The 16,609-nt window shown below is 41.6% G+C and overlaps 1 protein-coding gene across 6 annotated transcripts in view; it reads left to right on the top strand.

The window, feature by feature from the left end:
• KMT2C (lysine methyltransferase 2C) overlaps positions 1 to 16,609 on the top strand; it is a 247,842-nt gene that overhangs the window by 139,748 nt on the left and 91,485 nt on the right. For all 6 annotated transcript variants that reach the window (XM_060248021.1, XM_060248022.1, XM_060248025.1 and 3 more), the window contains exons 8-13: positions 1,297 to 1,468; positions 2,657 to 2,771; positions 4,956 to 5,128; positions 6,287 to 6,447; positions 9,483 to 9,596; positions 10,054 to 10,766. In XM_060248021.1, coding sequence (XP_060104004.1) covers positions 1,297 to 1,468; positions 2,657 to 2,771; positions 4,956 to 5,128; positions 6,287 to 6,447; positions 9,483 to 9,596; positions 10,054 to 10,766 — 1,448 coding nt within the window. The remainder of the gene's footprint in view (positions 1 to 1,296; positions 1,469 to 2,656; positions 2,772 to 4,955; positions 5,129 to 6,286; positions 6,448 to 9,482; positions 9,597 to 10,053; positions 10,767 to 16,609) is intronic.

The raw sequence follows: 16,609 nt of genomic DNA, 5'->3' as shown, positions 1-16,609 counted from the left end.
TGATCATTTAAGGAAATGGCAGCCAGAGACTGTTCTGCTAACCACATCTCTGTCAGTCACCATCTCTGTAAATCCCTTCATGCATTACAGTTGAGTCATTGTGAATCCTGCTCAATGAGTTGCTGCCCATCCTAGTCTGCAGTCTACCAAGACTGAAGAAAGCATGTGTGCGTGAGAGGGGGGAGCAGGGAAGGTTTCTGCAGTGTGAAAAGCAACAGCAAGGAGTACAGCCTTTGGAAGAAGAGAGGAGTGTATGGCTTGGACTATGGACATTACATGTTGGTCTATATGCATATATGATGTATGAACAAATTTTAATAATGAATAGCAGTAGACTTAGATCTATAGTGTAATAATAAAGTATTTTGTATGTGGGAATTGATCCTTGACAATTTCGTAGATTCTGCTCTAAAAGGAGTGTTTTGCCATTTGCAGTAAAAGTGGTTTAGAAAAGTGAGAGAAGAAAAGGGATGAAGGATAATATTAAGGAAAACAAATATGCATACATACATATACTGATCTAGACGCAGCCTGTTTACTACCTCACTATTGCTTTCTTTGAAGCAAACATTTTATTGAGTCTCGTGATGCTGAAGTACACAAGCTGTAGTCTTGTGCATAGTAGCACTTGTGCAACACTCAGCCAAAATATTTTTGTTTTATATATATATATATATTTGCCGCAGTAGTGAGTATACCCACATGTTAACAATTTAATTTTCCAGTGCAGCAAAACATTCTATTGGCCCATTATAGTTGAGACTAAAAGGGTAAAGATAGTCCAGTGTTCAAGCACCAGTTGTTTTCAACTCTGGGGTGACATTGCATCATGACATTTTACAATTATTATAAACACCAAATAGCAGGAAATCTCCCACTTCCCCAGTTTAATGTCCTTCAGGCCTTCAAAAGAATAGGTGAGAAATGGGGAAAGATATATCGTTCTTTCTGGCCATCTTCCCCATCATTCTTCGTATACTGCTATTGTAGGGATAAATGTTATACTTGCTATTATATATTTGCCAAAAGTAAGGAAATTAACGGTAGAATTTCATTGATAAAAGATTCAATCCATGTATGCACTTCACTAGGAAATCATATTATGCATTCCATATATTCATACAGAAGCTACTTGTCTTTTCATTCTATTTTATATTATTTTGTAGACTTGACTGCAGTTCTTTAAAAATGTTGGAATGACACTCAGATAAAGTTGTTAATGTAATTTATAACTTTATCTGTTTGGATTTTGTTCAAATTTCCCCCCCTAAGTGATTCAAAACTGTTAATTTGTAGCAAAGGAAGAAGCAAATTGTGCATTGTGTGATAGCCCTGGAGACCTCCTAGATCAACTTTTTTGTACTACCTGTGGCCAGCATTACCATGGGATGTGCCTGGATATCCAAGTGACACCTATCAAACGGGCAGGTTGGCAGTGTCCTGACTGCAAAGTGTGCCAGAACTGCAAGTAAGTGACATTGGAATGTAGTCCATACTTGCGCTAACATCTACACTAGGAAATTTAACTATCACAGAAAGTGATGAGGAAGAATAGAATCATTCCTAGAAACTCATGATAACCTGGTAAGTGCCAAGGCTTGATAAATAGAAGTAAGGGAAGAAAGGGTGGGGCAATAACTGAAAACAGTGTTATAAAGGCAATGCCCAAGGCAGGAATGGAGAAAGGTTAGCGTATGAATATTTTAAAATGTTGGGCAGGATATAGAGTAGAATAGGAGCTGTGACTTTTCTATTAAGTGGAGAGAGTGAGGGAACAGTGAAAATAAAGGCAGCGGGGGAAGTGGATATACATGGGACTGGCCCTTGCTTTCCACTATCCCCTAATCAACATGAGTATTTTCCACATAGGTGAATAGGAATTCTTCCATCCAAGTTTACGTGGACTTAGTGAATTCCCATCTGTCAAATTCTGTTGACCTCAGAGATGGTTTGTGATCAGTGAGCATGGAGGTCCACAGTGCATCGGGGATTCCATTTGTTCCCTTGCCAAACCCCTGCACAGCAGACTCCTTGATAAAATTGGCTTCAGAGATAGGGATGGGATAGTGGGTGTGGTTCAGAGATCTTTACTTCTCCTTTCAATTTTCACTAATAGTCTAAGGCAGGTTTAGCATAAACACTGAGTACTAGAACTCCTTGTTCTGTAATATATTTCTGGGCATACTGTTTGCAATATTAGTGCAAAGTTGTGGTTTGCCACATTGCACCTGGTATGTGACTTGAGACATAGGATAATAAGCGTGTGTTTTCTTCTAGAGGAGAATAGTGTTAGTTGGAGTACAAGCAATACTCCCACTAAAGTATCTTGTCTTGTGAGCAGAAATTCTACTTTGCGAGCTACTGGCATTAAAGTTGCATAAATTAGTTTGCTATGGGGCCATTTTTCCTGAGCTAAGACAAAAATATGTGAGCCAGAGGCTAAAACACTGTGAACTAGCTCACCCTAACTCAGCTTAGAGCAACCCTGGGGACAAGATGTATTTTAGTTGGAGAATCTAGCATTTAATTATCTTGTTTCTTTTGACCAACATGTTAGTGTTTGTGCCCTGCTATTTTGCTCCAAAGTGATAGCAATTTTTAAGGAGTATTCTTATTTCTTGCCTAATAAGTTTTAAACTGCTGACCCTTTTCTTAGGCATTCCGGAGAAGACAACAAGATGCTTGTGTGTGATACATGTGACAAAGGGTATCACACCTTTTGTTTACAACCAGTTATGGACTCTGTACCAACAAATGGCTGGAAATGCAAAGTGAGTTTAAATATAATATATAGTTTGATGCCAACAACAGAAATAGTCCTTCTATCATGTTATTTCATATTCCATAGTATTTTGAGCTTAGGTTACATCAGGGGTGGCCAAACTGTGGCTCAGGAACCACATGTGGCTCTTTCACATATATTTCGTGGCTCTTGAAGCCCCGATTGGCTGTCTTGGAGAAGGCATTTGTCTCTTTAAATGCATTCTCCAAGCCAAGCCCAGGTGGTAGCTTGGAGAATTCATTTAAAGTTAAAGTTGCTTTCTTTCCATCGCTCCTCCCCCATCTATTTGCCTTCCTTCCTTGTGGCTTTCAAACATCTTATCCTCATGTCTTGCGGCTCGCTAACATCTGATGTTTATTCTGTGTGGCTCTTACATTAAGCAAGTTTGGCCACCCCTGGGTTACATCCAGCTCTGATAAACTGAGATTTACTTCCCTACACACACAGTGCAGTTGAAGGCTTTCTGAATCATTTAATCAAACTAGTTTGCCATGATATCCATATTAGGATCACTGCACGAATTGGAGATTATTTCTTCCCTACAGACCAGGATTCTAAACCAGGACTGAAGGAAGATCTGTAAACTACCTTTATAGGCTTTGCAGTATGATTATTAAAGTGGCCCATAGTCAATCAAAACTAGAATGTTGCCAGTGTATGAATATCTGGTTGTCAAATAGTATTAAAACAATAGTAATACATTGTATCGTTTATCTGAGGCATCAGTTATTTTTTTCCTGTCTTCATTTGCCTCCTGAATGGGGAATTCATTGCATACAATCAGATGCTTTTGATGCTAGATGGAATCTCTGCCAGCCGAGATTCCAGGAGCTTCACACTTGTATTAAAAATAAGAATTGTTATTGTATTAATTGGCAGCTGTACAAGCCAACTATTGAAAAACTATATCGTACATTCAATATCCAAATGAGTCCAACTGAAGAGGAGGCGTTTGAAGTTACATACTGCTTTTAATGTACAATTCTGTTTGTCATTTAATCCTGCGTTTCTTTACATGCGTAAAAATGAGGCTTCCTCAGATGAAAAAGCTAAATCTTAATTGATATGAATCCTCAGTCTCTAGGGCAATAAAGAGAGGAAGGCTGAGGCCAAGAAGGGCATCCTAACTTGCTCTTCTGTGTTGACAGGCAGTAGTGAAATATCTCTTGTGTGTCTGAGGCCTGAGACTAATGTCTTTCTTTCTTCAGTTGTAGCAGCAGACATAATGTTATTGTGTGAGTTATATTTGCATAGATTTCAGTTCAAAAGAAGAGATGGGAGATTTGGATGGTCTAATTTCTCTTTACATAAAAACTTCAGCAGAGAATGTCTGTGAAAGTAATACTCCAGCGTGCATGTGGAGGCTATCAGCAGAAATTTTTGCTTGTAACCAATGTTCCCTTTAAGCTGCAGAGTCTTGTGAGCAAAAATTCTACTTTGTGAGCTGCTGGCATTAAAGTTGTGAGTTACTGGCATTAAAGTTGAGAGCTACTGCATAAATTAGTGTGCTCTGGGGTCATCCTTCCTGAGCTAAGACAAAAATGTGTGAGCTGGAGGCTAAAAATCTGTGAGCTAGCTCACGCCAACTCAACTGAGAGGGAACACTGTAACAGAGAACAGTGGCAAGAACAGTGGCGACATCTGTGTGAAGCGGTCATGCACTGTGAGAAGGGTTCCCAAATCTGCATTTTGAGTTTCTAGTTATGGCTTGTTTAAACTGCCTAATAAATATATTGTTTACATTCTTCTTTTAAATGATGTGTTGTATTCTACCCAACAACTGTTTTAATGCTGTGCAGAGCATGGACCCCCAATGGCACTCAGTGCCTTTTCTGGCAACTACCAAATGTTTAGAAAGTCAGTGGGGTCAGGTGGAGTTTCTGCAGGGTTTCTGATTGGCCATTGGAGGTTGGATTGGCTGTGCAGATTTTTAAAAGCATTGCTCTGGCAGCAGCTGCCACCACAGTACAGGGATCTTTCACTGTGTGACTGAAGCAGCCATTTTGTAATGGCAGCCATTTTGTGGGTGATTCTACCTCTTATGGCAGCCATTTTGTGGCTGCGCCGCTGTGTCAGAATTCCAAAGGTGCCTTCAGGCTCCGAAATGTTGGGGGCCTCTGCCATAGAGTATTATGATAAACACAGAAGGACCTGTTTTCTCTGATTTTTTCAGAACTGCAGGATATGCGCAGAATGTGGCACACGTACTAGTAGTCAGTGGCATCACAACTGCCTTATGTGTGACAGTTGTTACCATCAGCATGACAACCTACCTTGTCCTTTCTGTGAAAAATCATCCCATCCAGACTTGCAAAAAGACAAGCTGCGTTGCCATATGTGCAAAAGGTAAGAAGCCTTAACTTTCCATCTTGATCAGATAGATCTCGTACCTGTTCTTAATGGCTTCAAACCTCTAAAGGGAGAATTGTTTTCACATTTTGCTTTCCTTTTGGTGCTCACTTGTGGGGCCCAACACTAATGCATTGAAAACTTCCTTGGTTTCATATGCACAACAGCTACAGCGAGCCACTAATGGGACATACCATCAAGGTCTTTATAACAGGAGGATTAATTCAGCACGCACACAGGGATAGCTTGCATTTTGTTGTGTTTATTGTATGTTCCTTGACTTTGTTAAGCTGTGGAGGAAATTCAGGGGTTTACTGTTGTGTGATGTTTTAATTATGTTTTGTAAGATGCCTTTGGCCATGGGGAATGATGGAATAAAAATGTTCCAATACAAATCAGTAAAAATAACTGTCGTGCGTTTGTCTGTTCAGTTACTTATTTACCCAGAAATGAATCTTGTCAGTTACATAGAATGATAGAATTGGAAGAGGCCACACAGGTAATCTAGTCTAACCCCCTGTTCAATGCAGGATCAGCCTACAGCATCCCTGACAAGTGTTCAGCCACTGCTTAAAGATAGCCAGTGAGGTGGAATTCACCTCCTCCCTCAGCCGACTCCACTGTTGAACAACTCTTCCTAATCTGCTAAAAAATTGTATACAGAAAGCTACTGTAGTACCCATTAGAGTGTGGGTACACAAAGCGCCTCGTGGCACAGAGTGGTAAAGCTGCAGTACTGCAGTCGGAGCCCTCTGCTCACGACCTGAGTTCAATCCCAACGAAAGCTGGTTCAGGCAACCGGCTCCAAGTTGACTCAGCCTTCCATCCTTCTGAGGTCGGTAAAATGAGTATCCAGCTTGCTGGGGGGGAAGTGTAGATGACTGGGGAAGGCAATGGCAAACCACCCCGTAAAAAAGTCTGCCGTGAAAGCAACACTACCTCAGAGTCTAAAACGACTGGTGCTTGCACAGGGGACTACCTTTACCTTTTTTTACACAAAGTTTGAAAGGTTGGCTGAGTCCATCTGCATTCAAACTTCTCAGATCTCTTTTTGGCATTCATTTAAATTTGATCCAGGATCACAAAAAGTCATTGGTTCCTCTCCTCCCCCCAATATATTAAATAGATGAGTTGTTAATTTATGTTTCTCTCCAGGTGGATTCACATAGAATGTGATAAACCTCCTGATAATGACCTGGATGCTCAGTTAAAAGAATACATCTGCAGTCTCTGCAAACATTCAGAAGCGGAAGAAGTCCATTCACAACCATGTGATATAATGGAGACTGCCCAACTGCTTCCTGAAGCTGGTACAAGTAAAACTCATTCTATTGCATGCCATCTGTTCCCCACCTGCTTCTTGTCTGTTTGACACCTAGGGTAAACCTGTTGTAATCAGTGCAGCAAAAACATGGAAGGATGTAAAGGCTGAAGTCTTTGGTCTGTGACAAAGTCAAGGACTGAGCCTTTCCTGGAGGGTGTCATGTCCTCCTCCCCGAGGGTGCAGGCTTGAGGGTGCTGCTGGATATTGGCCTGTGGTTGGAAGCTGAGGTCTCTGTGTCACACAGCACCTTTTATCAGCTTCAGTTAATATGCCAGTTACAGCCCTTCTTTGAAAAGCTTAATGTGATCACTATGTCCATACTCTGATATTCTAGTTATGATAGTGTCATGAGCTCTATGTGGGGCTGCATTTGAAAACTGCTCCAAAATGTAGCAATTGGGGAAAAGTTACAGGGGTTGTATTGTGGTGAAAGATCTGTATTTTTACAGTCTCCTTTTACTGTGAAGACTGTGAAACTCATGTTAAGCTGCTCAGTTTCATATTTTTTTAATGGCAGGGCTAAATTTTTAACAATGGATTTTAATTATGATATTTTATGTTATACTGTATTGTTAAGGTACTAGATTTCATTATGTTCACAAGTGTGAACCTGAAAGAACTTGTGAGGGGCATCCTATTTCTGCCTCCCCCACTATTTTGACTTTTCCTTCCCTGAAAACCCCTTTTGCCTTTTCCTGCTTCCTTCTCTCTTTCCTACCCAACAGCCAACCTACCTTTATTTGCCCCTCTCTTCAACTATTTCTCACAGCCTCTGCGTAGGAAAAATGTGTCTCAGTTGTGTGGTACCTGTAGCTGGGCCTGACCCACTTCTGTGGTAGGAAACCCTAAAGGACTTGTGGGGTTAACATCACTTTCCACTATATCCTCCAACATTATTTCCCTTTTCCTGGCAACCCCCATATCCTCTCTCCTTTCCCTGCCTCATTCTCTCCTTCTTGGCCATTCACTAACCTACCTTTTATCCCCTCTAATCTTCATTTTTATTTATTATTTGTTTACTTCATTTATACCCCACCTTTCTCCGCACTGGAGACCAAAGCAGCTTACATTGTTCTCCTCTCCTACTTTTTTCCTCTCACAACAACCTGTGAAGAAGGTTAGGCTGAAAGTGTGTTACTAACCTAAAATCACCCAGTTAGATTCCACAGGGAGATGGGGATTTGATCCTGGGACTCCTGGACCTAATCTGATGCTCTGATCACTACATCACATGGACTTTCATAGGATGGCTGCTGTTGAACAGTAGCAAGGAGCCAGGCCTAGTTCAGTCATGCAGGTTGGGTAGTATCAGGTTCCTCTGGAGAAAATAACTGTATTGGAGGGTGGACTTAATGGCATTATATTTGGCTGAGGCCCCTCCCTTCCCCAAATCCTCCCCTCCTTAGTCTCCACCACAAAATGTCCAGGAAGTTCCCTACTTACTGGCAGCCCAATGACCTGGCCCCAGTGAATACTTCCTCTAAGGCCAAAATAGGCCCGGAAAGAACTCTGACCTCTCCCCCTGACATTTTACTCACACAAATCCAGCCTGGAATATTGTGGGTGCCTAGCCACAGTCACTAAGGGAGATTGCCTAAAGCTACAGGCTCTCCTTTTATCATTTTTTGATTTTTTTTACCAGTGGTGTTTTTTTTTGGGGGGGGGGTGTTTTGGTTTTTTTAGATTTCACATTTTTCTTCAAACCTTGGGACCGTTTTCAGGTTTGTAGAAAAATTTGTCTCTCCTGTTCACAGATACACTCACCAGATATAAGTATTGAAAATTTTGGTCAACTTTACTATTAGAATATAAAATGATGATCTGTTCACAGCTCCAGGCACTGGATTTAGCTATCCTCAGATTTGGCCAACTTGACTTAGAGATGGTGATGATTTTGTAAGCTGCCTCAGGCAGGTTCCATGAACAGATAGTGCAGAAATGTTCTAAAATGAAACAATGCCATGTAGAAAAAGTGTATTAACAGTGATTTGGTCCTATTTGAAACTGGAAGAAAAACAGAGGAACATGTTCTTCTAATGGGAAAAATGGCACTGTCATTTTAATGACAAAGAATAATGTGAAGCTGTTAGATTAATGTAGTTACGTTGCACCATACACTCAAGAGATCACTTCTGTACTTTAAACCCAGATTTGAAACCAGTGTAAATTAGGATTTCATTCAAATTGAAATTTAAATTTCATTTTAATGATTTTGGGGGTCTCATATAAGAACAGATTAGTCACTGAAAGCAGCAGCATCTGCAACCAGTGATAGGATTTGCTGGGCTCTTTCAAATAAAAAGGGGCCTTCGTTGTGCCTTTTTACAATAATATGCTCTATGAGCCTTCTCATAAAATTTAATATTCCTGTAGAGACATTTTCTCTGTGCCTACTTGCTTTAGTGCATTTTAATGAATGTGGTGTGAAGTATGTTCATGTGTTGGCTCTTTGTAGCTGATTTACATCACAGTGAGCTTGAGCCCAAAAGATAGCTTATTAGTTTGAGAAATTGGGATTTGTACTTGAAACTTTAACTAGATAAACTCTATAGATCAAGTAGAAAATTCATGCTCTGTTTTCACTGAGTCATTCAGGCAGGATGAACATTTGCTATTCTACACATTGTTGAAGCCTGTGAAAATCAGCAAGCAGTCAAGTTCTTTGCAGGATCATGCGTAGATGGCAATGTGAATTCATACAAAGGCAATTTACCTTTGCAGCAACAAAGTTTAGAAGAACTTAATACAAAAGTAAGGAGAATATAATTTGCCATGTCGCTGGAACACTTTAATCCCTTATGTGGTATAGCTGACTGTGAAAATCATTCCCTTAATTTATGACTAGATTACTGTGGCAATTCTACCTGTGTTTGGAACTGTTCTGAACTAGTTCATTGAAACTACCCTGTCAAAATACCACTTTTTTTTGTTTTTAAAACAAAGGTCAATCTGTGATAGCAGGTACTGTGACAATAGGCTAATGCAGTACATGCACCAAGACTGATAAACTCTTTTCTGCTGCTTAAGTTTGTGCAGATGAAATGGAAACAGAAGATGGTGCTGATGATGTGGCAAACAAGGACCAGCCAATAATGGACAGCAGTCTTGCCCAAGAGTCAGCCATTGGATGCATCACAGATGGTAAGAACATTGCGCAGCAAGAGACACAAGACATAATTATGAAGGAGTCCCTGGACCATGTTAAAATATGAGGCCAAGGCTTTAGGAATGAGGCTGTGTTCATTGGTTAAGGCGTCTGCTTTGCATGTGAAAGGTAGGAAGTTCAATCCCTGGCATCTCCAGTTGAAAGGATCAGGTAGCAGGTTATGTCAAAGATCTCTGCATTACACCCTGGAGAGGCACTGCCAGTCAAAGTAGGTAGACCTTGATAGAGCAGTCATCTCACTCAATACAAAGCCCCATCATGTATGTATCATGCATCTCCAGAATTTCTAGATGTTGTAACTATTGTACCAACAGTTAAGGGGGAAATATAGGTATAGATGTTCACATAGCATGTATTTTGTAAAATCCCGATAATTGTTCTACCAATGATGTTTTCATTTGAGGCTACAATGAGATGCTCTCCTTGTTTCAGGCATCTCAGTAGACAAAAAGAGTGGTGAACTGGAAAAACAAGTTTCTGATCATTTTGGTGCTGATGAAATGGAACCATCATCTAAAAAGAGTCCCATGCTTGATGATAATTGCACTGACAAAGAGATGGAAGTCGCTGAAAGTATTCCAGATACAGTACAGCAAGTATCAGACAAGGAAGCAGAGGAAACAAAGCCATCACAGGACAGCACTGAGGGATTAGAAGTGTCCACGGAGGAACGCCAGCTTCCACCTGTGATACCCGACACCATAGCTAAGATGCCAGAAACCTTCATTTTGGTGAACAAAGAGAGACCCTCCTTCAGAAAAGAAGAGCAATTAGAAGTGAGGATAGCTCCAGAAAATGCAGAAGGAGGTAATACCCCTGAAAATTATGAAACATCATCTCTTCCTGCAAGTGAAAGTTGTGCAATGGACAGTTCGCCATCAGGAGAGAAATATTTAAAATCACCAGCTGAGACATATTCTTCATTCCCATCTTCTGTTGAAATAAACAAGACCAGTGTGTCTTCCTCACCAGCAGCTTCATTAGAGTTAGGATCTTCGCATGACATGATGCGCAGTCAAACTTCATCGCTAGAATCCTCAGCAGCTCTTCCAGCGACATATGTATCTTTCACTCCAAAAATCGGCATGGGAAAACCAGCTATCACCAAAAGGAAGTTTTCTCCTGGAAGGCCAAGATCAAGACAGGTAGGCATATTTTATTGAAACTTGTTACAAACTCAGGTTTTATTATTTAATGGTCGCTTAGGAATCATTACTTTGTTTATGGTCTTGAGAGAGTCATGTGTTACTTTCTGACTAATACTGAGACTTGGGTGATTTGGTGCTGCTTTTGCAAAGTATGCTGATTACAGTTGCTGTGGGGGAAAACTTCAGGCTGTTGTCATAGCAAACTTTTTTAAGTTGCAGAAGCACCAATCACACAAATTCTTTTTATTTTACTAAGGGTTTGTGATTTGGCATACATTTAAATATTCATTGGGGGCGTGTGGCTGCTCAGGTATCCAGAGCAAACCTTTATTGCTTATGAATGATATCCATGCATAAGTAAAATGAGACTCATTTAATTCTGTTCTGAAAAGCCAACAAATTGCACAGATGATTTATTTTGCTGGGGTCTAGTGAATGTCTTCATATTTTTCTTTTGTACACATAATTAACTTCTCTGCTTATCTGTATTCAGCTAATCATAATAAGGAGAGAGAACATCCCTAACACTGCTGTATCATGTTTTCCAATTATTTTTTTAACTCACTCATTAGAGAAATTGCTTCTGAAACTAGAAATTATTTTCCTCAAAAATGTTTCTTTCTAAATTTGAAACAGATTTTTTCTCTGTGACCTTTTAGACAAAATTATTGTGATTGTTGTAACGGAATGCTGATGGTCTATGTAACTCTAAAACATTGATTAAAAAAACAAACAAACTAAAAACCACATATTTCATTTGAGATATTATTTCTACCCCAAGCCAAATTCCAATGTATCTTTGGGTAGAAAAAGTTTCATAAAGTTGTTCTTGTTTGTGGTTGCATAAATCATTGTGTTTCACAGTGCTCAAATATCCTGAGCATGAAAACACACTTAGACTTTAGGCACAATGTTCCTTTTTGGTAGATTCACCTTTCTCCTTTTTGCATATTGAGTAACACACACAGGGATGTTATGTTTACTAAGGGTTTTTTTTTCCCTTTAGAACAATAAAAATATGGTTTGAACCTAAGATATTAGATAACTATCGAACTTTCATGAGTTTAAAGGAAAACATTGGAAAGCAGCTAAAATTAATAATTCCTAACGTTTTAAATATTTGGTTTGTTTCATATACCAGAGAGTCATTGTTCACTGCTGTACAGGTGACAGTGTCCTAAAAAGCAAACACTGTAGAGCTACTTTCTCTGTATTCTGCCAAAGAAAGTCAACTGGAGCATGGAAATACCCTGCAAGTATCACTTTGAAGGCCAATATCATATATCTAATAGGAATGTGTGGTTGTCATGTGCCGATATACATTCTGCAGGGGGGCAACCCGGGGCTAGGACATAGGTTTCTACTCAGCCAGGTGGGTTGGGAAGGGGGGGGGGTGATTGGGAGGAATGTGCAATCAGGCAGGGCAAAAGGGGATAAAGTTGTGGCAAGCAGGGAAAGATGTGATTTTCCCTTCCTTGTGAATCCCTATTTTGTCATTTCTTCATTTATTAATAAACTGGGTAGAAGGAATGATCTGCTGCAAGAGAGGAGTAATTTCCTAAAACATTAGATACTTCTGAATTTCCTGCATTGTGCAGGGGGTTGGGTTAGATGACCCTGGAGGACCCTTCCAACTCTTATGATTCTACGATGATGTGCCTCTCATAGTACTCCCAGTTTAGTGGGTTGTTTGTGAAAAACATATATTCAGACCCCTCGTAGAAAAAAATCAGGGGATTCTGCATACAAAGGGGATTCCCCAGATATGCAGAAAATATATTATAAATTATCCAAGTGGAAAAGGGAAAACCCCTCCATATGTGGCATGGTGAAGACTGAGCATGCTACTAGAAACATACAACGTGGAGCACGGTTGAATAACTTTAAAAGGGGCCAGGCAGTGGGAAAGTTGCCTACTCCAGCTTTTTCTAAGACTTTATAAAATACTGGAGAAGAGCTATATGTGAATTTCCAAATAATATATACTTTCAGAATGTTCCTCTGCATACACTGTATGACTCCTCACAGAACCCACGTTTATCTGTGTATCTAATAAGCAAAAGTGTGACCTCCTTCTTTGGATATCTAAATTGGCTGATCTAAAAACAGATAAATATTTCTGCAAACTTGGGCATCCTCCAGGTTTGCTTAAAAATCAGAAAATGTTGAAAACGTATATTGGCGGGCTTAAATCCCCCCAACCCCCCCCCCCCAAAAAAAGCATTCTCTATATGTGTGCAGACAGTGCACATATCACTTCCTCCAGATACTGAAATAATTGAAGATGGAGGGCAAAAGAGCTTTGGTGTGCCAGGCAGTGGCAGTAGAGGCCAGGAGGTGTGCCAGGCCCAGTGAGGGGGGGGGGGCAGCAGTGGTTGGGGTGACTGGGAGCCATAGTGGCAGTGGCTGCAGCAATTGAGAAGGAGATGCAGAGGTGATGTTGTGGGCTGGTGGCTCAGAACCACCGTAGCCTCAGTGACCGCTGAAGTGATTGGGTGGGGTGAAGCTGCACCAGGCCCTCTGAGGCCAGGATAACCACTGGGCCTGATGTCAGAATGGCTGGAAGTTGCAGCAGTTCCAATGACAGCTGCAGAGGCAGTAATGAAAAGGAGGTTGGCAGAGCAGTGAGACTGGGGAGGTGAGTGGAAGCATAAAGGGGGGTAGGTAGGCAGAGCAATGGGGTAGGTAGGTAGAGCAGCAAGGGTGGGGGTGACTGGAGTAGGCTTCCCAAATCCCCCGCCTGGCCTGGAGACCCCCAATTTGGAGCCTCCTCCCCCGGCGCGCCAAAAAAGGGAAAGCGGGAGGGGGGGAGAATGGCAGCCCTTCCCACCCAGCCCCGATCGCAGCAGCCAGAGCTCTTCCCTTTTCTCAGGCTGCTTCCCGCCCCCAGTCAGCTGGCCGGTGAAGGGAGGGGAGCCCAGCTCTGCCCCCAAAGGACAATGTGCCTTTGCACCTCCGGAGGTGAGTGAGTTCTGCCGGCTTCCTATTCCATGCCATAAAGTGCCCAGCTGGTGTGCCTGTGTTGCTGTGAGAAGCTGGCAGCAACTCGTGAGTAGAGAGGCCAGTCCCCTGCATCAGATTTGCCAGAAACGGGGGCGGGGGGAGGGGGGTGAAGAGGGAAACGTCTTCATTATTCCCTATGGGGAGATCGATTCTCATAGAGTATAATGGGGAATTGATTTGGAGGTTTCAGGGGCTCTGGGGGAGCTGTTTTTTTGAGGTAGAGGCACCAAATTTTCTATATAGTATCTAGTGCCCCTCCCCAAAGTATCCCCCAAATTTCAAAACGATTGGACCAGGGGGTCCAATTCTATGAGCCCCAAAAGAAGGTGCCCTTATCCTTCATTATTTCCTATGGAAGGAAGACATTTAAAAAGGTGTGCTGTCCCTTTAAATGTGATGGCCAGAACTCCCTTGGAGTTCAATTATGCTTGTCACACTCTTGTTCCTGACTCCGCCCCAATGTCTCCTGGCTCCACCCCCAAAGTCCCCAGATATTTCTTGAATTGGACTTGGCAACCCTAGACTGGAGTGCTATGGGTGGGGTAGGTAGGCTGAGCAGCAAGGTGGCAGTAAAAGGGTACAGAGAGGTGGCTGGGATTTTTCAGAAGTCAGAGGACTAAGCAGTGGTCAATAGGGAACTGTCCCGTTTCTTGTTCTTCTCTTACTCCATTTAATAGACAAGGTAGGGGTTCTGCATACAGGACTCCTATATATGCACAGAAATGTATTTGGTAAATTTATAAAAGCAGTCTCCCCTCAACAAGCAAATATAGCCTGCACATGGTGATTGCACTTCACAAGTCATGAAAAGTTGAGAGCAGTTGCATGTCAGGTGAAGGCTGGGAAAAGAGTGAGGAAGGGAAATTGCCCTGCTCAAGCCCCTAAGGGCTTTAGGATTCTTGAGGGCTTGCAATACATCCCACCCATCTCCACCCCAAGTCTCCTATGCAACAGAATAGTTAACATACCCTTCTCTGGTATTACACTGTTCAGATTTGGGACTAGATTAGTCACTTCCCAAACTTCCCAAACTGCTCACCTATCCCAAACCTTTATGTGGGGAGATTCTCTATTTTTCTTCCCCTCTCCTGCTGTTTTTCAAAGCACCCAAATTGTTAAATATAAAATTAGCAAAGTCTGCTTTAACCCATGTGATTTCTGTAGTGGGGCTACGTATACAGTAGAGTACATCATTGTGAATTCCTGTGAGTTCTACTGAAGTTTTATTTTCTTCCTACCATCTCTTAGCAATGTTCTCCATATATGGCCAAATACATACTTACATTTTAAGATACCAAAAAGTATAATGTGTATACAAAGATGTCCCCTCTACATGTAGAACTGGGCAGCACTTCAGAAAAATGTTCTAATAGTACAGCTCAAGAGTGAATTGACACCATGAAGACTTGCGTTATTTGGAAGTGAAGCATTTAATCATCGTGTTGTGTTTGTTTAAAATGTCAAGTAGGGATAGATAGACTTCTTCCACCAAATGTTCATGAGGAACACACACTCAAGTCTTGTGATGCTGATTTTGCATCAGCTCCTACTGCAGAAGAAGCTGCCCTCCCCTTATTATATAAATCTTCAAGATACAAATACATATTTTGTCAGAATGCTCTTTATCATTTTGAGAAAATAATGTCTGGGGTCTTTGAGGCAAGATGCTAATTTGAGTAAATTCTGGATTGTACAGTGTATTAATTCCCTAGTGTCTCTCTTAAGACCCTGAGAATCTTCTCAGTATAAATCTATAGCAGGGGTGGCCAACGGTAGCTCTCCAGCTGTTTTTTGCCTACTACTCCCATCAGCCCCAGCCAGCATGGCTAATGGCTGGGGTTGATGGGAGTTGTAGGCAAAAAACATCTGGAGAGTTACTGTTGCCCACCCCTGATCTATAGGAAGTATCATCTGTGAAAAGAGCAGTTACATGCTGTAAGCAAATTTTCTTTTGCAAGCTTGGAAGCAAAATAAGATAAATTGGAAAATAAAGTATAGAGTAACATTTTAGTCAAAGCCTGAATAGTTAGAAATTACCTCTGTTATTCAGCTTTCAAGATTATGGATGCTATTTAAATAAACCTCAGTATGAATAAACATTAATTCTCCCTTCAGTCCCTTGGATGAGAAATGATTGGCGGGGAAATACCAATTTAGCCTCTGTTTTAAGGTGGATGTTCATTTTGGATAACCCTTTAAAAACAGGCCATTGTTGAAATCAAGTGTTAGATTCATGGGTGCTCTTTCACAAATGGAAGGCATTCACAGAACTTGAGAGTTTCTGTAGACCCTTGTTTGAATTCTTATGCCAGCTGATTTACAAGCTATGAGGGGAGGTCCACCAGGGGAAGGAATATGTCATACTGATCCCCCATGTGCAATCTGTACACTGCTGAATGTTGGAGAAGCAGTTTACAAGCTCTCACTCCATGACTGACAGGCTCTGGATTGACCTGCCTCAACAGTATTTCCCTCCCCCCCCCCGCCCCTTATGTCCTCCACCTAGGTCTTCTTCCTTTTCCTCTGCTCAGAGTTCTCCACTTCTTTCATCATCTCTGCCAGTAAAGAGCAGAGAGGAGCTGCTGCCTCTAGGCCAGGTCTGCTCCTGGGAGGTTCTCCCTCCCTGTTTTCATGACAGGCTTCAACTAACTCTTGGTCTCCCAATTCTTTTTTTTTACTAATCCTTTTGATTCCACCCTTAGCTTTTTCCCACCCCCTTTTTTTGCCCTCTCCCTAAAGGCCACTGCCTCCATTCCTTCTTGGCCCACTGGACCAATTACCACCTGTTTTGGCGCCTTCCCTCCTTCCTTCACCAGGACTGGCCTGCCCGCCCCAGT

Source organism: Heteronotia binoei, chromosome 10 (genome assembly GCF_032191835.1).
Source record: "Heteronotia binoei isolate CCM8104 ecotype False Entrance Well chromosome 10, APGP_CSIRO_Hbin_v1, whole genome shotgun sequence".
Taxonomy (NCBI): domain Eukaryota; kingdom Metazoa; phylum Chordata; class Lepidosauria; order Squamata; family Gekkonidae; genus Heteronotia; species Heteronotia binoei.
The sequence above is the reverse complement of the archived record's forward strand: the minus strand, read 5'-3'. Positions and strand labels throughout refer to the sequence as shown.